Source organism: Suricata suricatta, chromosome 16 (genome assembly GCF_006229205.1).
Source record: "Suricata suricatta isolate VVHF042 chromosome 16, meerkat_22Aug2017_6uvM2_HiC, whole genome shotgun sequence".
In the NCBI taxonomy this organism is placed as follows: Eukaryota; Metazoa; Chordata; class Mammalia; order Carnivora; family Herpestidae; genus Suricata; species Suricata suricatta.
In genome coordinates this window covers 27,377,695-27,403,723 of record NC_043715.1, presented here as the reverse complement: position 1 = coordinate 27,403,723, position 26,029 = coordinate 27,377,695, and the positions used below count along the sequence as shown (strand labels likewise).

Sequence of the window (26,029 nt, the reverse complement as noted above, 5' to 3'; positions counted from 1 at the left end):
TGCCAAGGCCCAGAGCAACCAGACCTTCAGATGCTTGAGAACGGCCAGTGGCTGGCTGGGGCCAGAAGCCCAAGGCAGTGGGTGGCGAGAGCAAATGCGCTGGGCGGGGGCGGTTCTGAAAAGCCTTGGGTTCTGAAACGCTCATGTGTTTATCCTCCAGACCAGGAAGATCTCCTAACCTGCACACTTTTAGCATTACAGGCTGGGCAATTCTGTGTTGGGGCAGGGCTGTCCTATGCATTTGGGACGTTTAGTGGCATCTCTGGCCTCTGCCCATGAGATACGAGCAGATGTGAGAACTGAGACATTGCCGGACAGCCTTGGGGAGGCAGGGGCAGACCCGCCCCCAGTGGGAGCCTCTGTGTGAGGTGATAAGGAGCCGAGGAGGCCTTAGGAGCAGGGAAGTGACAGATCAGAAGGACACCTCAGACAGCTGGACTTAAGGGGCCCTGGCATGGGGAGATGGGGAGACGTAGAGCAGTGGGGGAGAGAATGTGGGTCTGGCCTGGGACAAGGCAGCAAAGGGGTAGAGCGGTGGCAACAGACCAGGACGCAGGATTAAAACGAGCCAGACACTGAAACTGATTGCATGGGGAGGCTGGTCCTAGGTGAGTCCCTGAAAGCCATGACATCTGGCCTGGGGGCTGCAGAGATAGGGGCCATCTGGGGAGTGAGCATGTGGGCCTTTGTGGGCCACACAGCTCTGCCCATCCATTCACACTTGCTCACTTGCATATAGACGTGTGTGCCCCTCCACACCCGCCTCTGTCCATCTCTCGCTCTGGCACACCTGTGCGCCTCCTCTCAGCTCACCTGTCTTCCCGTACCCTGAAGAAAAGGCATCAGCCACCTCTCAGTGACTCCCTCAGACTAACCTAACTCCCCGGGTCATTTTGGGGGCCTCCTTCGCTCCTTTGCTGCTCCTGGAACCTAGGACTGGATGTGATGATTACAATACCATTTATTGAGCATTTCCTGAGTTCTAGGCATTGTCTCACATTCTGTAGTTTAATCGCATGAGCGCCATTCTGCTGAACAGGAACAAGCCTCACTATGTGGAATGTTTGCACCGGTTTTGTCACCCACAACCCCACATGTGGCTTGCCCGCAACTGTGTCCCAGGCCTCCAGCACTGCCCAGCTCACGGCAGACGTGCAGAATGAGTTCGTGGAATCGGTGAAAGGATTCGGGCCACCCCATTGCTGGTGGCAGGGCCGGGGTGCGGGGGGAGCCCGGGTCTGTTCCAGGTTCTTCTGTTCGCTTTCCCATTCTCGAAAATCATAGACATTGGTTTTGAATGGATGAGGAAATGAATGAATGGGTGAATGGAACGTGCATAGCGTCAGTGGTGGCCTCCACAGATTGAAACTCCTGCCCAAGGATAAGCTAACCAAGTTGGCAGACTCGGGGTACAGGTTTCCCCACAAGGGTAGCATCTTTTGGTGTCTCTGCTCCCAGCGAGCACCGTCATCTGCCTCCGATGCTGTGGGCTCCTCTGACACCCAGGCACACAAAACTATTCCAGGCCCACATTTTAGAGTCTTTTCTTCCCCTCAGGCACAGAAAGCCAATTTCACTTTGCCAGGAAAAGTAAAGACAGTTTATGGAAGACTCAAGTTTGCTCTAAGGAAAACCTGTAATTCAGGTTCATTGAGGGCAGGGGGTCTCAGCTTTGGCTGCGCAGTAGAATCACCTGGGGAATTTAAGAGATGCTGGTGTTCAGGCCCATGTTCCCCAGGGTTCTGATTCGGTTGGTTGAGAGTGGAGCCCGGATATCAGGAACAGTTAAAAAGGTTCTCTGTGCGATTTTTTTTTATTAAAAGGTTTATTTATTTATTTTAAGAGAGAGAGAGTGAGAGAGAAAGAGAGGGAGCTCACAAGGAGGTGAGGGGTGGCGAGAGAAGGAGAGAGAGAATTCCAAGCGGGACTGGAAGTCACATGACGTGAGATCACGACCTGAGCCAAAATTAAGAGTCAGTAACCGGCTGAGTCCCCAGGTGCCACTCTGTGTGATTCCGATGTGCAGGCTGAGAACCTGCTTCGCTGATGGGCCTCCAACTTCCGTTCTCTGCCCCTCTTATTTCTCTTCTGGGGGGAGTGGGCGAGGAGAAGGAGGAGGGAAGGGAAGAGGGGTAAAGTGGGGGAGAGAGAGAGAGAGGAGATACAGGCAGAGAGACCGTCAATTGCCCTCCCCATTTCCCCACTGTGGGCGCGTGAACTTTTGCCATTAGCGTGACCTCCTTTTGTGGTCAGGCACCCGGGCAGGGAAGCTGCTCCTGGCCCTGAACACCGGTGTGCGCTTATCCATCAGCCACGTTCTGAATGGACCGCTGGCTGAGCGCAAAGCCCTGCCGGCAGAGACAAAGGGAAGTCAGGTTTCCGCAGGGGAAAGTGGCTGTTTGCCCTGGGCAGTGTGAAAGGGTGAGGACTCCCTGGGTCAGAGGAGGAGTGAGGACGTGGGGGAGGCTGACCCTCTTTTCTTCCTGAGTCCTGTTCCTTTAGAAGATGGATGATTGAATTTAGCAAGTAAGGTTGTGAGCATGTGTTTTTGATCCAGCATTCTACTCTGAGCTACCAGGCCTAAGGGCCAGGCCTGGGCTTAGCACTGGGGACCGGGGACCCAGGGATGGCCCGTCCACCTCCCCACCCTGGGAGAACCTTGCAGGCGGTCAGCTCTAACGCCTCAGGGGCAGGCATGGCCTGGGGAATGAGCCAAGGGCCACAGGGACTGGAAGGGTTGAAAGGTCCATGCCAAGGGTGATTATGGAGGCCTCCCAAAAGAAGTGACATTGGAGCTGGGCCTTGAAGGGTGTTGGCAACTAGCAGCCTCTGAGTGTGGAGTGTTGTGGAGGACCCGTAGGGGCCAGTTCCGGGTGCCCTTAACGCTCCCTCACCTCCCAACACTTGTCACACTTTGTTGGGTTGTGCATTCAATGCTGCCTCTGTTGCTACAGTATGAGCCCCACACACAAGGCACCACGGTCAAGGAGTCCCCGCTTGTGGTGCTGAGGCCCAGAATAAGGCATGAATGTTCTGGGTGCAGAGGAAATGTCTTACCAAGCTGTTCCCTCGGCCATGGAAACAATTCTGTTTTGTTATCTCGAAAGATGCAGGATTGTGGGAGGGACCCCCCTCCCTCCCCGGTCTGCTCTTTCATCAGTTGGTCTTTACTTGACGTGTTCCTAGATCCTAATGACTTTGATCAGCCATTGGCAATAGGTCATTTGGCGCGCAATTCTGCCGACTATTTCTTCACTGTAGATTGTGTGAGAGACCCCGCTATTCTCAACCCTCTTTGTTATTCTATTTGTTTTCCTCACTTTAAAATAGGATATACCATATTATAGAGAAGTGTGAATCAGTGAGGGACAGTCCCAGGATGTCACAAACTGAACACAGCCGTGTTACTGAGCACCCAGATCAAGAAACATAACTGACTCGTGTCCCAGAAACGTTACTGTGTCCCCCCCATTCAGTACCCCCATCCCCACCCAGGCTGCACCTTCCTGATTTCTAACACCTTAGGTTACTTTTGCCCATGAAGGCCTGTGTGAGCAGAATCAGACAGAAAGAACAGACGGGGAGGGGTCCGTCCACAGAGAGCTGGTGGTTTTATAATATCCCATTTTATGAATATATCACATCGATCCATGCTACTTTTGATGGATATATGAGTATTCTCCAATTTGAGATTCTTGTGATTAATGCTACTGGGAACATTCTAGAACATGTGTTTTGGTGACCATAGGTACCCATTTCCACTGAGTAAATACCCAAGAGTAGAATTGCTAGGGCACGGGATATGCATGCCTTTAGCTTTTAGATGAGAAACGTTTCTTAAGTTTCTAAACCAAGGGATTCGTAAACTCATTAATGTGAACATTTTGGACTGGGTAATTCTCCATTGTCAAAGGCAGTCCTGTCCATCATAGGACGTGAAGGCTGTCCTGTGCATTGTAGGATGTCCCTGGTCGCTCTCTTCCTGATGCCAGTAACACAGCTTCTGGACTTTTCCTGTTAATTGCCACCATCTCTCCAGGACCAGGCATGCAGGTGGCACGTGAGAGATTTTTGTCACATTAAACACTTCTGTTATGGTTTAAAAAGGCAGCTGGAGGGGGAAGACTTCTCAGATGATCTCCTGGCCTGGGGCAGGATGGTCCCTGACCCGGGCCATGCCCACACAATGCAGGGCAGCGGCCGGGGCAGCGGCAGTGGTGGCTTCCATCAACGTGCCCTCTCGGGGGCTGGCGTGTGGTCAAGGCTGAGGTCCTCCTGCCTGACGAGGCCATCTCCCCGCCCCCTCCCCTCTCCCCCGGCAGGCGTGGCGTCCTGCACCTTCATGAGAGCGGCGGGATCCACGACCTTGGCCTGCCCCAGTGGCAGCTCTTGCTCTGTCTGATGCTTGTCGTTGTCATCCTGTTTTTTAGCCTCTGGAAAGGAGTGAAGACATCAGGAAAGGTAACACTTTTGTTTCTCTTTCGGTTCAGAGGTTGGCTTGAAACAACAATTATGTTCTGGCTCTAATGAGGTCGTTGATAAGAAGAAAAGGCACAAGTAGGACAGAGCCTGGGTGTGCACCCACCCCAGCTCTGCCACTGGCTAGCTGGGGACCTGAGACAAGCCCAAGTCTCCCCAGTGTAGGGTGAGGGGGTGGGTGCACCAGGGCTCCCGCTTTCCCGCCCAAGCTCCCCTGATAGCAGAGACCAGGGAATGGGACACAGCAAGGGACTCAGGAAAAGGCCTAAAGCAACCTATTGACGTGTGTCTGATAAATCATGAATTCTGGCCTGAAACTTGGTGCAAGCTTGCATCCTTCTCTGGAAGGTACCATTTCCTTCACCATAGACTCAGTGTCCGCAGTCTGATGCAGCTCTGAGTGCCCACAACGGTCTAGGGCTCCTGGGGAGAGGGGCACAGGGTGAAATGACGTAGGAGTTGGCACCAGAATTGGCATTCTGACCCAGGGGACGCTTCCTCCTGTCCCCAGTATTCAGTTCCGCAGGGTGGAGTGTATTCAGTTCATGATCCGTTGATTCTGAGCCTGGGGAGCGCCACGGGAACACCCCGGTCTGGGCCCCCTGGGCTCCGGGTGGAGCTTGACTGTGGTTGAGAAGCATTCTTTCCCATGGGTTGATTGGCAGTTGTTGTGTAGCAACGCACTCCAGGATGTAGTGATGTACAATAACCGTTTATTCTCCCGCATGACTCTGTGGGCTGGCTGAGATCAGCTAGGTGGGTGTTTGGTGCCACGTGGTATCGCTGGACTACACATCTGGGGGTTTGGCTGAGCGGGAACGTCCAAGAGGGGGCGTGCTCATGAATGGCAGTTCGTACTGGCTGGGAGCCCAACTAGAACTGTCAACCGGACCAGCCTGGGCTGTTTCCACAGAGCCTCTCCAAGTGGCCTGGGCTCCTCACAGCATGATGCGGAGTCCCAAGAGCAAGTTCCAAGCAGACGAGCCCCAGTGAGCAAAGTAGCTCTTCCAGGCTCTGCTTGCGTCATGCTTGCCGTTGGCCTCGTGGCCAAGATAAGTGTTGTGGTAAAGGCCAGAGTCAGTGAGGGAGGGGACTGACACACGAGTGGGTTCGCTGGGGGTCGCGAGCCAGGATCCACCATAATCAGGTAGGCGGGACTTTGCGAGAAACTTCATTAGACCAGTGATTTGGAAAGAGGCATGCATCAGGGCTATCCTTGGTATTCCTAGAGTCCTTGGTTATGCCATCGAGAGCAAGATAGTGGCAGGGGGCCAGCGGCCAGTGGGGGTGATATCTGTCAAGAAAGCCTCGCTGTGGAGCTTCCTCTCAGCATGTTGGAGACACGGTGTCTGCCCCCAAGGAGGAACTCAAATAAAATGCAGACCAGGGCAGGGGGCAATTCTTAGGTAGGGCAAAACCACTACCATCCCAACACCCGGCACGCAGTAGGTCTTCAGTAAATACTAATTAAGGATTTGTGAGCAAAGGAGGTTAGATAGGAAGAAAGAAAGAAAGAAAGAAAGAAGGATGGGTGGATAAATAAGTTGGGGAGCCTCATTAAGTGTTCTTTCAAATTCAGTACAACTTTTTAAGCATTTATGAACACCTACTATGTGCCAGGCTTGATGCTAGTACTAGTGATGCAAGATTAAACAAGACAGATTCCTTCTCCAGGTACTGATGGTCTTGTGTGCATTACAGACAGACATAGGTCAACCAGTGCCACTAGTTTCTTGGGTCTTTATCCAGAGATACGTGTGTACCCAAGAAAACAGTGATGGTCGCAAACGGTGCACACTGTTCTATGTCTTGTTTTTGTTTGTTTATTTTTTGGTTTTTTGAGGTTTTTTTTTTTACTTCACCTTGGAGATAATTTCAAATCAGGGAGTCGAGATGCATTTTAATTGAAATACAAACTGGATTTTTCAACTGTCCTTAAATCGATTTAGTGGGTTGCCACAATTTTTTAAAATGAGTACATGGCCTAGATAGTAATAGAATGCATTGCACATAGTAAGGGAAGAGCTGGCTTGCAGAATTTGGATTTCAGCTACGGCAGTTCATACATTGGTGCGTATTTCATCTCGGTATACAAGATTTTTTCTTACCGTGAGTGGTCAAAAAAGTGAGAGATGCTGCATCAGAATGAGCTCTTTGAACTGACAAGGGCTGTAAAGACGGTGAGAAGGTGGCATTTGGCCTAGGTCTCTAAGGACAGGAGGAGGTAGGGATGTGGCAGAGGGAAGGGGTTTTCAGTGGAAGGAACTGCCTGAGTAAAGCCACAGAGGTGCAGACCCCGGGCCAGCCCTGACCAACCTCTCTGCACCTTTCCTGGGTATCTAAGAAGCAGGCTCTCCCGGGCTCTGCAGGTGGCCGAACTGCAGAAGTGTGAACTTTACTACTGCTTCTGGCCTGGGCGTGAGGCCACCACAGCTTCTAAAATACTGCATCTCAAGATTAAGTGCCCGACAGCCACTGGTGGAGTTGGTGCAACACTTGTTGGGAGCAGCGGGTGAGTTGGCTATGGGGAGACTGAGGATAAGAAAGAGCAGAACTGAGCATGCTCAGTTCCTCTGGGCAAAGGCACCTTCGAGGAGGTAAGCCCTCCCCTTCAGAGTAGAATGAGTTGGCAGCAGAGCAGGGGGTGGGGGGTGGGAAATATTGCGCTAGGAAAACCCCCCACCAGGTGGAAACATGTCAGACCAAAGCCACAGCCCACAGTGTGCATAAATCTCCCTGAAATGAAGCCACAGCCCACATTTTGCATAAGTCCCCCCAGCACGGTGGCCTCTGGCGGTCGGCAGGGAAAAGGCCCCTGGCAGTCCTTGGGGAGGGAGCTTTCCAGTATGGGAAGCCTCACTCGGAACATTCCTGTGCCCTGTTCTGAATTGCTTTTATAAACTAGCTCATGGGAAAATCAAGAGCGTTGCTTGTGTCTGCCCAGACTACATCTGGAACAGGACGAAGCTGTCCATAGCAGGGTCCGAAGCCACAGAGATGGGCCCCGAAATGAATTGCAAATGTTCACACTTCCCGTCTTGGCAAGTGAAGGCTCTGTGTCTGGGAGGTGTGACTCTTTGGGACAGCTAGGATGGTGGGGGTAGGGCATGGTCTGAATCAGGGAGCAGGGTCACCCCAGACCACACACCCTGATCTTGGCCCGTTGACCACATCGGGGTAGAGGGCAGAGGTTTGAGTGGGAAGTTGGCCCCCAGGGAGTCATTTTGGAAGCATGGGCACTGTTGTTTGCAATCCTGGAGTCCTGCCTGCCCCCGAAGCCTCAGCTGAACTGGCTCTTAAACCATAGGCCCAGTCACAGAGCCCCTAACTGTCAGACTGGAAGGCAAATTCAGGCCATCTACTCCAACCTGCTTGTACAAATGGGGAAACCGAGGCCTGGAGGGGGACAGGGTTTCACGCAGCCTCTAGCAGGGCTAGGATACATATACAGTGGAGTGAGTGATTGACAACATGGCTTTGTAACCAGACCATCTGGGTTGGAGTCCAGACACCATCATTTCCTGCCGGGGGATACTGGAATGCTCCCTACTGATGTAACTGTGCCGACCTCCAGGGCCACTGGGAGGCTGGAGGAGAGGTCCTTGGTACCCGCTGGCAGATGGAAATTGATCAATAAGCGATGGTCATCCTGCCGTTGTCCCCTTCCTCAGCTCCCCTTCCAGTGCTCTGTCCCCACCTCAGAGGACCACAGGCTCCATGGGCTCTCTGTGCACCAGAGGGAGATGCAGGCTGAGGCTCCCATCTGCTGTGTTTGCATTTGTACTAAATGTTCAGAAACCTTGGGCTCCCCGAGGCCTGGAGATGAATCAAAACAGACCTGGCTGGAGACGGCCACCATGCTCTGCACGCTGCATTGCCAGCCTCTGGGATGTTTAGGTGGACGGGAAAAGACAGAGCCCCTCTCAAATTCTGGCAAAGTGTGGTGGGGTTGGGGAGAAAACTGGACCGGTTAGTTTTAGAATTTTTATTTTTCTTAATTTTAAAAAAATTTTTAATGTTTATTTGTTTTTGAGAGGGAGGGAATGTGGGAGAAGGGCAGAAAGAGAGGGAGACACAGAATCCACAGCAGGCTCCAGGCTCCGAGCTGTCAGCCCGACTCGGGGCTTGAACTCTGTGAATCGTCAGATTATAACCTGAGCTGAAGTCAGACACTTAACCAACTGGGTCCCCCAGGCGCCCTGAGTTTTTGAATTTTTAAATAGAAAGGTCATTTTGTTACTTGCAAGTTTCAAGTCATAATTTATTTTAAGTTTATTTATTTATTTTGAGAGAGAGGGAGAGAGAGAGAAAGCAAGGGCTGAGGAGGGGCCGGGAGAGACTCCCAAGCAGGCTCCGTGCTGCCAGTGCAGAGCCCGACACAGGGCTCAAACCCACAAACTGTGAGATCATGACCTGAGCCATCATAAGAGTCGGACGCTTAAGCAGCTGAGCCACCCAGGCCCCTGCCCCTCAAGTCATTACTCTGCCCAAGTCTTCCCACTAACGGTTCAATACAAGCTGGTCAAATGGGAAAGACAGACAAGGAGGCCAAATCCCAGTCCTTCAATGTCGGTATGGAAAACAGTTTTTTGTTTTTCATACCTCAGTTTTGGGTTGAGCCCATTATCTAGGCCAGCACAGTGCTTTTCCTGGAGTCGTGTTTCGGGGCTTCCATGTTCTCCCCAAGAATGTGTGAAGACTCTGGGAACTGCTCGTGGGTCCTCCTCTGTTTCAGCTGAGTTTTCCTGGGTCCTGCTCAACCCAGCCCTGAGCGGATTTTTTACCGGGGGCACAGTCTTCTTTCCGTGAGGCTCTCCATGGCTGCATCTGCCTACAGCAGCGATCTTCAAACCTGGGGGCTTTCAAAACAACTAAAGTGCAGGCCCCTCTCTGGACCAGTTAAATCAGAAACCCCAAGAATAGGATCTGAACTTTGACACTTTTAACTATAGCTTCCTCCAGAGTATTTTAATGCGCAGGGGTGAGAAGGGAGAGCAAGGAAGCCCACACAACCTTCCCCTCTCCCTACTTTTCATCTCTGATCTTCCACCCTGGGCAAGGGGGTAAGAGAAATGTCTCCTTCTGGTCTGGGGATGATCTCTTTCCATATGGGTTCCTGGACAAAACCGTTTGTCTTTGCCCACAATCTGTCCCGAGGTAAAGAACGGCCAGAGATTCTGCTCAGCCACATCCCTGTTTGGGCAATGAGTTAGGAGGATATGTTTGAATGAAGATAGGGGAGCCGGAGAAAGGAGGGAGGGAAGAAGCGTCAGGGAAGAAAGGAGGGAGGCTGGGGGTACAGCATGAACGTGGGTGTGCTTAGATCTGCCAGGGGCAACTTGAAGGGATCAGTAGAGGCCGCTCATCGAAGGGGAGGCATTGGGTACCCTGAGAACCTGGTCTTTGTCCCGGCTGGTCCCACCTCCTTGGCGGTGCCACCCGGGTGTGTGGACTCTCCCACTGGGGAACGAGCTGCAGGCGATGGAGCATGCGCTGTGTGAAGACGGGTGTGGGGAGGGCATGGCTGGCTCCCTGGGCGTGAGCCTGCCCCCAGCCCCCCGTGTGGCGGCCGAGCCCAGCTCTCACAGGAAGCTTGCCCACTGCCAGGTGGTGTGGATCACGGCCACGCTGCCCTACCTCGTGCTGTTTGTGCTCCTGGTCCATGGCATCACGCTGCCGGGCGCCTCCGACGGCATCAACGCCTACCTGCACATCGACTTCTACCGCCTAAAGGAGGCCACGGTCAGTGCCTGGCGACCACCCACCCGGGGGTCAGGGCTGGGGAGGGCTCTCAGTGTGGGCAGCGGTAGGAAATCTGGTCCTAGGTCTGCTATAAGCTTGCAGCATAGCCTGGGATGGCGGACAGATCCTTCCCTCCCCCTCCTGCCGCTTCTGCATCTGACCGATGCCCATTTGATTTGCACCTGATGGTCTGCCAGCTGTGATGGTCCAGGATCCTGTGGCTCCGTGTGGTGTTCTCTGCACACCCCTCTTCCCAAGGGGAGCAACACTCTGTCCTGGGTCCTGACACCTGCTCTGGCCTCCTAGCCACCCCCATCCTTCCGCAGCCTTAACTCCAGGCTCTACCCCCAGCCCTGCCTCTCCCCCATGATGCCACAGCTCACTGGGCTACCGAGAGACACCAACTAAGTGGAGATGGGGTGAATGTGGAGCGGAGTCCAAAGCCGCAAAACGAGGTTGGGATCAGAGACTTGGAGGTATCCAGTGCCTTGAGCATCTCCCAGCCACGGCCGAGACCATTTCCCCCTCCTCCCTGATGCCTGCCTCAGCGACAGCACCTAGCATTGCCCCTCACTATTCCCAAAGGCTTCTTCGCACTATCTGCACCCATGGTGATCCCAGCAGCTGGGAGCCACACGGGCTCAGGAGGGACGCGTCCTGGCACACACCTTCCATAGTTGCAACGCTCCAATGCACCACAGTGTTATAGTCCAGTAACCAAGAGGAAAACCTACTCCCTTAGTAACTGTCAGAAAGATAACAGAGCTTAAGCCTCGGACCAGTCTTGCAAATTGTGAGACAAGCCCGGGTTCTGTTCGCTCAGCACCTGTTTAAATACCTTGTCTTGGAGTAGAAACTGAGCCCATATGCTGTCTCAGGGAGCAGACCTCTTTTCCTCCATCAGATCGCTTCTCTTGTTATACCTTCTGCTTACATCATGTCTAGGATGATGTGAGTGAGGCGACAGGAGGCTGGCAAGTCCAAACCTCCAGCAGCTCTCTGCCCGAGTGGGCGGGGTGTGGTTCTCCCCACTGTGCAGATGGGGAAGCTGGTATACAGAGAGGTGGAATTGACCAGGGTTAGAATTGGAGAGGGGCTCAGATCTCCAGGTTCCAGCCACGTGCTTCATCACCCAAAAGACGGGATACATAACTCCACTGGCCCCCCGAGGAGGTCACCGCTGGTTGAAGCTGCAGGAGTCCCTGTCTCTTTTCTGAAGATCCGTCTCTAAGTCCTGAGGGCATCACAGTCTTCGCCCTCACTCCAGCCACAATCTAGCCTACAACTGTGAGTTTATGAACTTCCTTTGAAAATCAAGACTGTTAAACAGAGCCAGTGACTTCCTCCAGGGTGAGCCCGTTCATGGCCACGGAAGGCTGGAGCTGCTAGAGAGACCCCTCGCTCTCTCCGAGGTCTCTGTGCAAGTTTCCAGGGGCGAGTGGCATGGCCGCCTGCCGCTGGCTCAGAACTCATTTCCTTGGGTCTCAGAGCGTTCCTGGGGCTCGCCAGCGCCCCCACCCGGAGCAGTGAGGTGGCCTGTTCCGTAGGCAGCGGAGGGTGATGGCTCTTGTCTGCCTGTTTCAGGTATGGATCGATGCAGCAACGCAGATATTTTTTTCCTTGGGGGCTGGATTTGGAGTCCTGATTGCATTTGCCAGTTACAACAAATTTGACAACAACTGCTACAGGTGAGATCTTTGTTGGGACTCTGGAAACCTCTGGAGCCGGGGACCGACGCCTGCAGAAACGGGAGAGCAGCTTCAGGTCCGGGGCAAGTCAACTCTTCTTCCTCTTTGAAATGAGGCAGAGTGGACCTTCCATGAACTCCAGAGTGGGTGACCTCTGACATGGCCTACACGGGTCCTAACGAATGCTTTTCAATTCAGGACATCTCTTAAACCTGCAACGGGAAGGCTGGGGACAGTGAGGCCACGCACGAGAGCTGGGAGGTCATGGGACGGGCAGTTGGAGCAGGGGAGCACCGTGTGCCTTTCAAGAGCAGTCAGCCCTTCTGTCTGTCCATCTGACACCCAGACAGGCAAGGGCTGGTCACCTGGGAGGTGAGGGCCTGGCACGGTCAGAGGTAGGACTGCAGGGCGGGCTGAGAAGTCTGCACAGGGCAGTAGAGTCAGAAGACCACGTTCTACGTTCTAGCTCGGTTCTAGGTCAGCAATGAGCCCTGCCTCCCCTGAGCCCAGTTCTGTGAGAGCCCTGGGCTTAGGCACAAATTGGGTCGGCTCCCGTCACCCTGTCGAAGGCTTAGGACAGAATCATACTGGGGCACCTGGGTGGCTCAGTCGGTTATGCGTCACTGACAGTGTGGAGCCTGCTTGGGATTCTCTCTCCCTCCCCCTCTCTCTCTGCTCCTCCCCTGCTCAAGCTCTCTCCCTCAAAAATAAATAAATGAACATTTTGTTTAAAAAAGACAGAATCGCACCATCCTCTGGTGCAGGACAAAGCGGGAGGGATGCGTGCCAGTGGGGCAGGCGGCAGGCAGGCCAGGGAAGTAGGGTGGCCGGCCCTCTGTGGGGGGTCAGTGAGGGCACGGAGGGCAGTGTGAGGTAAGCCTGGCAGGACGGCTGCAGCTGTGACGGAGGGACACAGAGTGGAGGGCACGTGTGGTGAGGAGGAGCCTGAGCGAGGCCAGGGAGGTGCTGTGTGTGGGCCGGCAAGTCGACTGGGATTTGTTCTAAGACTGCGGGCTGGGGAGTCATGGAAGGTAAGGCAGGGAGGAAGGGTGGGTCATCCTTTTTTTTTTAAGTTTATTTATTTTGACACAGAGAGTACAAGCGGAGGGAGGTACAAAGAGAGAGACAGAGAGAATGCCAAGCAGACCCCACAGTCAGTGCAGAGCCTGATGCGGGGCTTGAACTCACAAACCATGAGACCACGACCTGAGCCAAAGTCAAGAGTTGGATGCTTAACCAACTGAGCCACCCAGGTGCCCCACGCTTGGCTCCTCTTAACGAAGCTCCCGAAGGCCTGGGTGAGAAGTGGAGAAGCACAGGGGAGCTATGGAGGGTTTGTTGAAGTAGAAGACTGGTCATGTGGTTCCCCCACAAGAGCTTGATACCAGACCCTGGTCACCAAGTGCTTCATCCAGAAGCTGTCGATCTGTTTTCTGCACTGCAGGTCCTGATCCCGTGGGGCGCTGGGGTCCCTGTGGCAGCAGGGAAACTGAAGAGGGGGCAGCATTTGAAGCAGGGGTGGCACAGCCCGTGCAGGGCTCCAGGAGCAGGGTGGGGCATTGGGCAATGTCAATGACTGGCACTTCTCTCCCCCAGAGATGCCCTGCTCACCAGCACCATCAACTGTGTCACTAGCTTCATCTCCGGCTTCGCCATCTTCTCCATCCTTGGTTACATGGCGCACGAACACAAGGTCAACATTGAGGACGTTGCCACTGAAGGTGGGTGGGGGATGGGCAGACGCAGCCCCCAGAGGGGGAGGGGCTGAGAAACCCAGTGCACCCTGGGCCAGGCAGCTTTCCTGTGGTTGTGGGAGCGAGAGGGCTGGGTGTGGAGCCTTCTGAACCTTCCAGCTTTCTCCGAGGCTGTCAGTTGGGAGCTCCAGGAAGTCCTGGCCCCTGTGTATGTAACAGAACCTTCCCCGAGTCAGGCTAGGTAGGACTGATTCAGGACCGTCCACTCTGTACTCACCCCTGTGCTGAGCACTTGACATACGTTCATTAGTTCTCACACCAGTGTGGGAGTTGAGGTGCTAATCCACCCACTTTACAGGTGAGAAAACTGAGACTCAGGCTATGTGAGTTGCTCCAGGTCACCCAGCTAGTGAGAAACGGTGCCAGCATTCCAGCCTCCTGACTCTGGAAACTGGCCTTCCCTACTGTTTCTCGTACCCTAACGGCCACAAAGAGGCTGAGGCCTGGGCGCGAACTCTACTGGACCCCGAGCACCACAAACTTTTCAGAGTAGGAGGCCCCCTGGGGATGTGCTGGGAGGGGCCTCGTGGCCTGGAGCCTGGAGCTGTCCAGCGAGCCTGGCTCTTGGAGGTCAGCCTCCTTGGGGCCACGACGGACTTCGAGCTGGATCCAGCCTCACCTGTCACCCGCAAACCCTTGGTCGCTCTGCCACCGGTGACCAACCAGGTCCCACGGGCCTGGCTGGGCTGACGGCCTCAGCCATTCTTGTAGCACCCGTGTCTCCGGCCAGCAGGCCCAGCACCTGACGAGGTCCTTGGGGTCTCTTACAGGAGCTGGCCTGGTGTTCATCCTATACCCGGAGGCCATCTCCACCCTGTCGGGTTCCACGTTCTGGGCTGTCGTGTTCTTCATCATGCTTCTGGCTCTGGGGATTGACAGCTCGGTGAGTGACCAAGCCCGGGGTACCCCCCCACCCACACTGGACCTGGCCCTCCCACATCCCCCAACCACTCAGCCTGGCGTCCCCGCTTGGTTACCGGTTGTTTCCAGAAAGCCCTAATTAAATGCAGACAAGACCTCGCTCAAAAAAAAAAAAAAAAAAAGGCAAGACTTAGGCCAATGTTGAGAACCAGTAGAAACCATGATGGCGTCGCAGAAATCAACGTCAGAAGAGACCTCATGTGAGCCAGCGCAGTGCCCTCCTCTCACACGTAGGAGAGCGGACTTCAGAGGGGGCGTGGACGGGGCTTTTCTTCTCTCACCGAGCCCTCTTCCCGTTATTCTCATCGCCAGTAGCCAACAGAACACTTTTGAGTCTCATTAGTTTCTTAGAACCTTTTTGCCTTAACCCATGTGCAAGATTAGCTTTACGGACCTCTTTATGTCTGTGTCCGCCTTCGGCACATCATGCCTGGAAGTCTGCAGGAAGTCTGGGGCAAGGCTGGCAAGTGAGGGTCCTCTTACTGCCTTTTCCTTTCAGCTGGTAGATCTTTCGGGGGACGTGTGTTGAGAAGGATTCTGAGGCTGCTTCCAGGCTTGTAGGAAGGAATACTGATTTTTCTTAAAAGAATTTTTTTAATGTTTATTCATTTTTGAGAGAGAGAGAGAGACAGACAGAGGGTGAGCAGGGGAGGGGCAGAGAGAGAAGGAGACATAGAATCCAAAGCAGGCTCCAAGCTCCGAGCTGTCAGCACAGAGCCCGACACGGGGCTTGAACTCTCAAACCACAAGACCATGACCTGAGCCGAAGTCGGATGCTTAACTGACTGAGCTGCTCAGGCACCCCGAAGGGATACTGGTTTTGATTAACACTGTCTGCAGCGGGGCCAGGGGCCATGTACAGGTAGTGCGTGGTGGCATGCGTGCCTCTTATCTGCCCTGCCAGGCGTGGGGCATCACTGGAGTACACACAGGACTATTACGCATAGGAGACCCTTTCAGGCTCTCAGAGGCTGGCGTTTGAGGTGACCACTTGCTTCACAGATGGAAAGGAGCCAGAAATCCTGGCCGGAAGCTGCTACCTGAAGTTCCAGCTCCCGGAAACTCTCTTTCGATAGTTGTTTCCAGAAAGCCCTTTGCTACATGCAAATAGATTACACTCGTGGGCGGTTGGGCATTGCACACCCTGCAGTCTCCGGGGCTAATCAGTAGGGGCTCAGGCCAAGTGCGTGGGACCAGAGACAGGTACCTGTGACCAGAGGGAGACGGGGGTTACCTCTTGAGCCTCTCCCACAGAGTTTCGGACTGTGAGTTTGGTTGAGAACAGAGCAGAGTGGGTGAGGATGAGGAGGAAGGCAAGGCTGCCACCAGGGTGCCCGCGTGCCCTGGGCTGGAGGTGGGAGGGAGCCTGGGGCCCGAGACACAGGTGTGGGCATCCCTCACTCTGCCTGGCTCCGTGCAGATGGGAGGCATGGAAGCTGTCATCACAGGCTTGGCAGACGACTTCCAGGTCCTGAAGAGACACCGGAAACTCTTCACGTTTGGTGTCACCTTTGGAACCTTCCTTCTGGCCCTGTTCTGCATAACCAAGGTGAAGAGGGGCTGGGCTCTGGGTCACCTGGAGCTTGTGAGGCTGCCTTTCCATCCATCAGGCATTCCTGGCGTCTGAGCTGGGGGGAGGGAGGGGCAGGGAGGGCCGGGGTGAGCTCAGCGGGGAAGCAAGGTGGGACCAGCGCCCCTAGCCCTGCAGCCCCACCCCCCAGGGCTAACACCCCAGTGTCCTCAATCTCCCACCTCTGAGCCTGAGGAATTCCAGGCTACTCTTTCCACTGCTTAGTTGTTTGAGGGCAGCAAAAGTCCCTGTGAAAGCCATGTCACTTCTACTGGCTGGAATGCCCACCCCCCACCCGCCAAGACCCAGTGACACCAGAAGACCTTTCGTAGAAGCCAAATATGTAACATCAAGACAATAGCACTACACCCCTGTCACCTGCCTTCCCAAATACGGTTCTGAGCCCATGGGACAGGGGACAGGGCAGTTGGGATGGAGGCGGCAGTCGCTGGCCATTTCTGGCCAGGATGGCCTCAGGCTTTGTCTCTCCGTGCCCAGGGCGGAATATATGTGCTCACCTTGCTGGACACCTTCGCGGCCGGGACCTCCATTCTGTTTGCCGTGCTCATGGAGGCCATCGGAGTCTCCTGGTTTTATGGTGCGTGCGGGGCCCCGGTGCGCGGAGAAGCCTCCTCTTCCCTGCAGGTGCCAATGCCAAGGGCCCTCCTTTTCCCGCGCCGGATTCCAGAGCCCAGCGAGTCGCCTCTCAGGGACCAGGTCTCCCAGCCCCCAGCCCCCAGCTCATCTTTGCATGAACTTCTTTTAACAGGAGGCTGCAAAGGTCCCCAGGGGGACCCAATGCCAGCGTTTAGCAAGGGACTCGGCAAGCTGCCGATCCCAAACCGTGCGATTCATTCTAGAGTGGGATCGCCACATTCAGCAAACAGTTAATTCAAGTTAAACTTGAATTTCAGATAAACAACGACTAACTGATTTAGTGTTTAGTATGTCCCAGACATGGCACGGGATGGGATTAAACTAAAATCTTTTTCGTTACCTTTCTGAAATTCAGATATCACTCCGTGTCTCACGTTTTCTCTGGCGACCTTATCCTGGAGCTGAAAGTGGAGAAAGCGTTACTGATTGTCACATGTGTTCTGTTTCCTTTTCTCCCTACGGTGTCACATCAGAGGGTTAATCCACATGCGTCTGGACTCTTCTGCCAGACTACAGGCGGGCGAAGTCCTATACACACTGTCATCACTGTTTTGTTTTTTAATTCTTTTAGTGTTTATTTTTGAGAGAGAGAAAGGGCGTTCGAGGGAGGGGCAGAGAGAGAGGGAGACACAGAATCCGAAGCAGGCTCCAGGCTCCGAGCTGTCAGCAAGGAGCCCGACGTGGGGCTTGAACCCACTAACCAGGAGATCATGACCTGAGCCACCCAGGCACCCCCGTCATCACTGTTTTAAGAGACAGTGAACAAGAACAAAGAGGCTGGCTTTAGAGCAGGCCGCCCCGGCTATGTTACCTGGGGCAAGTCCCCTCTGCTCTCGGAGCACTGCGTTCCCCATAAAAAATAAATCAGAATAGCACATAGAAGGTGATACTGTTTTTTTTAACTGTTTAATTGAGATACCATTGACACACGGTGTTATATTAGCTCCAGGGGCACAGGATCGTGACTGGACAGCTGTGTACCTTACTCAGTGCTCCCCTGCGGATGTGCAGCCACCGTCTGTCACCAAACAATGTCCCTACATTATCTTCCCCGTGCCCATGACGTATTTATTTTCTAACCGGAGTTTGTACCTCTTAATCCCCTTTATCTGTGTCTCTATCCCGCTCCCCCCCACCCCCTTCTGGCAACCACCAGCGTGTATTCAAGAGAGTGGTTTTTTTTTCCTTCCTTTTGTTTTGCGTTTTAGACTTTACATAGAAGTGAAGTCACACGGCATTTGTGTCTCTGTAACGAACATGGTGCCTTTGAGGCCCTTCCATGTTGTCATAAGTGGCACTTGCTGGGTGTGTCTTCCTCTCCGTTCTGCACCAGCCACGTGCGCGGCCGTCCTAAGTGCCAGCCAGCATGTCCGTATCTTGCCCCGCTGGGACCTGGGTCTCGGGGGAGGACACCGGGGGCGGACACCGGGGGCGGCCAGCGCTCCTCAGGGACCCGTGTAACAGGCCCGCCCTGTGTGTTCCCAGGTGTGGACAGGTTCAGCAACGACATCCAGCAGATGATGGGGTTCAAGCCAGGCCTGTACTGGAGACTGTGCTGGAAGTTTGTCAGCCCCGCCTTCCTCCTGGTGTGTACGGTGTGGCCCCGCCTTCCGGGGGAGGGGCTGTGTCTGGGCTCGGGGAGGGCGCGCGGGCATCTCTGCTTTGGGGGTGGATATTCCGGGAAGCCGAGCCCGGGTTCTGAAGACGGGACACCCAGGACTGTTAGCACCGTCCGTGCACAGAGGGGATACCAAGGACGGTCAGCACTGTCCGTGCCACCCCTCAGCCCAGCTCCAGGGTCACCTTGCCGTTCCTTTCTCTGTTTCTGGCTCCCTTTGTCCCCTCTTGGTCCTCATTTGCTTCGTGAATTCTTCCTCCTTCTCCCTCTCCTTGCTCTTTTCCTCTCCTTCCTTCTCTCCCTCCCTGGCCCCTCGCTTCCCACGGATCCTCCGCCGCCTCCCTCCCACCTGCTTCCTCTGTCCTCTCCCATTGCTCCCTGTCCTGCCCTCTCTTCGCCTCCTTCCTTCTGTCCCTTCCCACTGCCCTGTGTCTCCGCAGTTTGTGGTGGTGATGAGTGTCGTCAACTTCAAGCCACTCACCTACGATGACTACATCTACCCGCTCTGGGCCAACTGGGTCGGATGGGGCATCGCGCTGTCCTCCATGGTCCTGGTGCCCGCCTACAGCATCTACAAGTTCCTCAGCACGCGGGGCTCCCTTCGGGAGGTGAGCTGGGGCCGCCAGGTGGGTCAGGAGGGGCGTCCCCAGCCACCCCTGATGAGATGCAGGGGGACGGACCCCAGAGCCACCACGACGGCCGAGTCATTTACCACCCCCACCTTGAGTTTCCACTTTGGTACCCTGGGGATGACAGTATGGACCCTGAGGAGGTAAAGGGAGCACCCAGCACCGTGCCTGGCACAGTGGACGTGCCCGAGGCACGCTGCCCCTGTTACGTCAGTGTCTGTGTCACATGCACATGTGCTCTGACCACCCTCAGTCCCTGCCGATGCTCGTGTGAGCTGGCAACGCTCAGCCCTCGAGGCCCCTTCTGGGGTTCGGCCTGTCCCAGACGCCCCCACGCTCCCTGTCTGAGCTCACTGTGACCGGGTCATCGAAGCTTTCACCTGCCTCCTCCCTGAAGCAGACGCTTGCCAGCCTAACCCAGAGATTTCCGGAATATGCCTTCTGCCCTTGCTTGTATGCATCGTGTGAGCACGCACACGGAGAAAGGCTGAGGGAACGGTCAACCGCTACTCTGAAGTTATGTCTGTCCTATTTGGTTATTAATATGCCTTTTCTTTTATAAAGAACGGTGACAGTCTTTTCCTCATGTCCTTACTTCGGAAGATGAAGATTTCATTCCTTCATCCCTTCGTGCCCTGCCTTGCCAACGATTTGGCGTGTCTGCATGGCCCCAGCCGTCTGCTGGGCACTAGATGAAACCCCCCAGAGCTCACGTGCTAACAACGGGACAGACAGACAAACAGACGAGGGCCTCAGGAGGCAGCCACACAAGGACTTAGGGAAGAGGGTCCCAGGCTGGGCTTGTCTGTCCCCTCCCCCAGCTCCTTGTGATGTGCTTCCTGTCCTTGAAATCCCACATCCGGGAGCCTCCGGGTCACCCAGAGGGTCTGTGCTCTGGGAGCTCATCCTGGACCCGAGAACTGCAATCTGCTTTGAGCTTTTTATTTTTTCACACTGTGGGAGCAGGGATAGGGCCCCACGGTGCAGTCATTGACCCCCGAGTCCCCGCCCTCTGTCTGCACCCCAGGGAAGGCCTGCGCTGATCCACGGCATGGCCGGTCTGTCTTCAGGGCCATGGTGGTGCCCCGAGCCTGTCCCCTGCAACACTTGAGCTGTGGTTTCACAATCACCAGTGTGTTTGTGCGCTCCCCCAAAGCATAGACGGTGTGCGTGGCCCTCAGCTCCGCACCCCGGGGCCTCACCTCGTGTCTGACCGCCGTAGTTGACCCAATAAACGTGGATGGGACCAATGGGTCCAAGGGAACCGACCCGCTCCACAAACAGGGATGGTGTGTCTTGTATGGACCTCACATGCTGTTCTTGGGGACCTCAGGGCCAAACAGCAGGTGGCCTGGGTCTGGGCTGCTGGGAGGTGCCCCTGGGCCTGGCTGAGGGCTCCTCCCCGCTCCTTCTTCTCACAGAGACTGGCCTATGGCATCACGCCGGAGAACGAGCATCACCTGGTGGCCCAGAGGGACGTCAGGCAATTCCAAGTAGGTGCAGACTGGACCGTCCTGGGTGGGGCCAGGCCCTAGCTCCTCCCCACTGGGTGCCTGGCCTGCACACCCTATCCGTCCCGGGGTGGGGCCTGGTGTCCGGCATGGAGGGGAGGGGCCTGTCCCCTGCTTCTACTAGCTTCCACCTCAGCCTCTGCTCCCTGGTCCTGGGAAACCACTGGTCCAGATCTTTCCTAAGCTTTATTGTCCCTCCGTGAGTTGTCACACGAGGCTGGGGTGTCTGCTCTTGCAGGAGGAGCCACACGTGCATCAGTAACATGTTGGCCTAAGTCCTTTAACCTTAAAACCCCTGGTGGTAGGGGAGGGGAGGGTCCTGGTGAGCCCCCTGCTTCAGTCACACACTTGCTGTGTGACTTTGGGAGGCTTCTTCGCCCTTTTGGGCTTAAGTGACAATTAGGGAGTCAGCCTGCATGTTCTCCGGGGTCTGGGGGGGAGGGCGTGTGTTCTGTGCCTCCCTTGCACTTCTGCTGCCCTTCCTGGCCGCCCTGCCCCCTTGTCCCCACCCGCCCCTGGCCCTGCTGTCAGGTTGGTGCCCTCTTCCTCTGCAGCTGCAGCACTGGCTGGCCATCTGAACCAGGCCCCAGGGAGGGAGCCTGCGGTGCCGACGTCCGGGTCCAAGGCCTCGCTACCACCTCGGACACAGTCTTGGGACTCCTCTCCTGAAAGACGTTCTTTCTGTCCCTACCCTGCTTTTCCCCAGTTACAAATGATTTAGTGACTTGGTTTGTAGTCACCTTCCGTTCATCCGGCCTCAGGGCCTTGAGCTTGGATTGGAAAGTCTGGAGGGAGAAGAGGAGGGGAGCGGACAGGAAAAGTGACTTGTGTTGAACCCCTTTTGTTTTGGGAAAGCCTCACCCACCTCGGGGTCTGGTCCAAGCTGAGCTCCATGGCTTGGGCAGAATTCGCCACTCCGTTTGCTTGCGCTTCTGGGCCACAGAAGCAATCCCGCCCGCCCAGGTCAGAGAGAGGATGTTGCTTTTGGTCGGATACCATAAAACCAAACTCAAAATGCCTGGCTGGGTCCGGGGCAGGAGAGCCTCTGTCTTGCCACCCAGTCTGCATTCTGGTGTGTGAGCCTTGGTCAGGGGGTGTGGCTTGGTTTGTCCCTGTCACCAGTCTGTGGATTGACGCGGTGGAGGGTCATGAGCAGAACCCTTCATGGTTAGTTTTCACTCTGGCTAAGCTGAGTCTGGTTAATGTGTGTTCTGGAACATTCTTCCAGCTTTGGGTGGTCAGAGGGTCCAGAGCCATGAATGTCATGAGGCAAAATGTCGATGAGCCGCCATGAGGAGGTTTTTCGGAAGCATAAGATGAGCTCACAGACGCCACGTGCGGGTCTCGCTCTGTCAGGCACAAGCGGCCCAGAAACCCACCTGTGGCTTCTGAGATCTTTCTGGGGGACTTGGGACAGGAACCCAGCGAGACCAGAGGTGTGTCTATACTACGGAATTCTCTGCCATCCTCATAGGACCCGGTGGGCACCCAAGGGCCCCCGATAGACTGTTTATTCACTGTCCTCAGACACCTGCAAAGGCTTTCCCTAGGAATCCCTCCCAGCACGGACCAGGGCTCTCAAGTGACGGGGAGTTGGCCCTGAAAACTCCCTTTGTCTCTCTTCACGGTCTGGACTTGGCATCTGAGGGCATGGTGGAACCAAACACATAGCAACCTGGTCATTCAAGTTGAGGGGAAAATACTCTGAGCTGATGGAGCAAATTAGAGAACGTCCAGATTGACTTCTGACACACGTTTGCAAGTAGCGCCATCTGGTGGTGGTGGTCATGAGTTTCAGCTCATTCAGAGAACCGATTTGTAGTTTGGTTACCTTGGTGACATCCATTTGGGGGTTTTGTTTACGGTTTGAGTCTCTTATGCCCTCGTTGGAAATCTAGATTCAAAGGCTCTTGTGACTGAGGAAGCCCCTGTTGAAGACTCTTGGGCCATAAATAAATAAATAAATAAATAGGCTGCTCATACTGGGAGTGAAGGCAGACACAGGTCCAGAAGGTACTTTGCATAAGCCTGGGGCCCAGATCAATCAGTCATGCAGTTTGTGGAAGTCGGTTATGTGGGGGCAGCAGTGGGGCAGGGAGGTGGTCTTCCCTCTGAAGGTCGTGAGATTTCCCTGCTAAGTCAGTGTCCTTGGATCATTTTTTTGGAGAAAAGAGCGGAAATCGGAAGACTTTTGATCTTTTTGTGTAAAAAAAGCTAGTTCAAAGTCTAAGGCCACACGGCAGGTGTCTTGGATCACTGTGGAAGGCAGGGCCTGAGAGCATCCAGCAGAGCTGAGCAGTAAGACGGGAGTGAGGGAGATGAGGGGAGGGCGACCCATCCCGTGTGCCATCTGGTCCCATAAGTGACTTCGAATCCTCCTCTGAAGGGTAATTCCTCCCTACACGATCCAGCTGTTTTACACAAAGTCCTTTCATCTCTACCTCCCAGCGAGGATTGCAGGGCTGGCTTCTGTCCCCATTTCCCAGGTGGGAACACCAAGGCCCAGCTTATGGGCTGCTCTTGTTCAAGCTTTCTCAGCTCCTAAGGGACCCAGTCAGACCCTTAAGTCGGAGTCCCTGCCTCTCAGCCCGGCGCACTTTGAAGTCCCTCGCACACTATGGTTTGCCCCACCCAGGGCTGTCATTCAAAAATAAACAAAACCCAGTCAAGTGCCCAGGGAGTGTTTCTTAGCAGAAGAACAAAGTGTGGGGAGAAGGGAAGAGGGGAGAGGACGTCATCTGTTCCCACCCAGCTGGCTGCCAGAGTAAAACGATTAGCTGCCCCCTTTTCCGTGAACGCAGTCGCCCTGGGGAACAGTGGGGCGAGAAACCAAGTCTGCTCGGCTGAAAACGAGGGCGAACGGAGAAAGCCTGTGTGCGTCCCAGCGGGGGCCACCCTTCAGGGGGACGCGTCCTCTGCCGTCCGCATGGGGCCCTGCTGCCTCCAGACATCTGTCCCGCGGGTGACTCAGAGATGCGGTGCTAGCTGACCCAACACCAAACCAACGCCATGGTGCTGCCTTGGGGCGGGAGTGGGCCCCTGAGCTTGGGCTGAGGGGGTCTGGGCCCGAGCCCAGGGCCCCAGCGGGGTGGGGGGCAGAAGCCCTCGGAAGGTCTCATGGGGGTGCTGGCAGACCGGGCTCACCTTCCACCTGCACTGAATGGAGGAGGAGTGTGTGCTTTGTCCTGAGTAATGTTTGACTTCTTTTCTGTGGCCTTTTTTTTTTTGATAGCAGAGGTTACCCGTGTCGAGGGCGCTCCTGTGTACTGTATGTGACACTTCTGCTGTTTTACTAGGTTTTTAAAGAATTATTAATCTCCACGGCATGTAAAATTCTCTGTTTAAGACCATTGCCTTCACATCTACTCGATGTCTAGTTATTTCGTGTCCGCCCGTCAGTGGGTCTCTGTTCTAGATGCAGATGAGACAAATGAGAAGGAGAGCTCCCAACTCTTGCCAAATATCCTGCCGGTAAAGGTCCCCAAAGCTGCCTTAATTCTCAGAGGGCGCCCCTGTCCCGGGGAGGGAAGGCTGTCTCTGGCCATATGACCTGTTTTGCGTCCCCGGTGATGTGGGACCGAAGCACTCTTACCAAAGATGTCGTTTCCTAGCAAAGAAGCCCACGGAGCTCATTTTGGTTGTTTGCTTCCTTTGGAAGCCATGGGACGGAGAAGAACAGAGAGGATGCGCAGTAGAAACAGCGCAGCCTTGAGGGTCCCCGGGGACCTGGGTCTGTGGCTGCCCAGCGGGGTTCCGAGGAGGGGTCTCCTCGTCTCTCTGTTCTTTGGCTGTAAAAGCGAGGGTTGGATCAGATCATTAAAGGTCCCATCCAGTTAAAAAACGCTCCTGTCTCCACGACAACGTACTTGTGCTGAATTTACAATGAGGGAAGGACCTCGTTGACTGTGGGACTTTCCAGAATGATCCAGTGGTCAATAACCTGTTGAGTAGAGAAATGTCAGATTTCTGACCTCCAAAACTTTGATTTTTCTGTACCTTCAGTAATTCCTCCTTCTCCAGTATTTCTTCCACTGATGCCAGAAACACTTGGTATTAAAAAATAATAATAATAAAATCCAACCCATCTGTGTTGAGGGTCTTGAGGGGAGCCCGCCACAGCCTGGTGAGGCCCAGGACCTGCAGCGGTGTGGGTATCTGGCACCACGTCAGAAACTACCGGAACACTGGTGAACGTGAAGTTGTTTGGGGGGTCCCCACCCTCACCCCTTGTTTCTCCACTTCTGTGTAAGTAAAGACTGGCCCAGTGGCGCCCTCTCTGTCACGGACTGTTCCAGTGTCACGAGGTGTCTATGTCTGGTGTGGATTTATTTTAAAAGCTGTTCTCTTCATGGAAAAATCCGTGTACAGAATAATAAAGGAGATTTCCTGTGCCATGTATCTGGCAGTGAGTTCTTTCGGTCACAAAGGTAAAACGCTGTGAATTACGTAAGGCAGACGGGCGTGTCTGTGATCAGCCTCCAGCGACTAAAGAAGAGCTTCTGGTCAGAGTGGTCCACCTTTCCCCCAAATAACTCTTCTTGTAACCCATGGAGCAGGAGACTGGAGGGCGTTAAATCCCAGCTCTGAGATTGACACAAATTTTTATTTTTTGATTGATCAGTCGAAATTCTAGTCGCTAAAGTAGCTGCATTGGTTTTACACCTTTTTTTTTAAATGTTTGTTTATTTTTGAGAGAGAGCATGTGAGGGTTGGGAGGCCGACAGAGGGGGGACAGAGGATCCACAGCGGGCTCTCTGCGGACAGGCTGACCTGCGCCCAGCCTCACGCAGCGGCATTAGGACTGGCAGACACATACACCGAGGTCCTGAAGTGGGGGGGAGGTCTGGCCGTGGGGCTGCAGCTGGGCAGACCTCGCAGCACGGGTTTATGATTCTGACCGTTTTGCTTTAACTCCAGAATCGGAGTTGGGGGTTATCATAATGAATCGAACAGAAGGCAGCCAGCTTCCAGCCTTGCCTTTGTGCACGCTGACATTTAATGAGTAAGTGGCCCTGCGGGTAGAGCGGAGGGGGGTTGGGACATAAGCTGAAAGGGCAGCTCTCCAGGGGATGGTGGGCACCTGCAGCCCTGGCCACCACCCCGTGCCCCCGGCTCACAGACGGGGTAGGAGAAGCCTCGCTCTGGGCAACCATGAGTCTTCTCAATTGTCCCCCATCTAATCACACCCCTGCCCCCCACTTCTGGAGGGATTGAGCTTCATTTTTATCTCCTTCCAAAGGCACTGATATGTGTCGGCACTCTCTCCGGGCCTCAGTTTGTTCATCTGTATAATGGGTCAGGAGTTATGGATGGACTTCAAAAAAAAGTTTCGGGACCTTTTGAAATGAAATGCAAGTTTTGTCTTTGATGAATTTGTGTCTACTCCTCTGGGAGAGAGAATGCGTACATTCTTCAGAGTCTTGGATGTTGGAGGCTCACAGGAATATATGCGTGTAACCT

General features: G+C 54.6%; 1 protein-coding gene across 2 annotated transcripts in view; it reads left to right on the top strand.

The window, feature by feature from the left end:
• The window catches only part of SLC6A2 (solute carrier family 6 member 2), a 46,943-nt gene extending 21,982 nt beyond the window's left edge, over positions 1-24,961 (top strand). The window contains exons 4-14 of one of the 2 annotated variants that reach the window (XM_029925260.1): positions 4,323-4,461; positions 10,087-10,221; positions 11,806-11,909; positions 13,506-13,630; positions 14,434-14,546; positions 16,005-16,133; positions 16,653-16,752; positions 18,297-18,397; positions 18,870-19,037; positions 20,480-20,551; positions 23,985-24,961. In XM_029925260.1, coding sequence (XP_029781120.1) covers positions 4,323-4,461; positions 10,087-10,221; positions 11,806-11,909; positions 13,506-13,630; positions 14,434-14,546; positions 16,005-16,133; positions 16,653-16,752; positions 18,297-18,397; positions 18,870-19,037; positions 20,480-20,551; positions 23,985-24,044 — 1,246 coding nt within the window. In that variant the 3' untranslated portion in view covers positions 24,045-24,961. Of the gene's footprint in view, positions 1-4,322; positions 4,462-10,086; positions 10,222-11,805; positions 11,910-13,505; positions 13,631-14,433; positions 14,547-16,004; positions 16,134-16,652; positions 16,753-18,296; positions 18,398-18,869; positions 19,038-20,479; positions 20,552-21,123; positions 21,245-23,984 lie in introns of those variants that run through there. The other variant, XM_029925261.1, reaches the window with a different exon arrangement.
• The last annotated feature ends 1,068 nt before the right edge of the window (positions 24,962-26,029 follow it).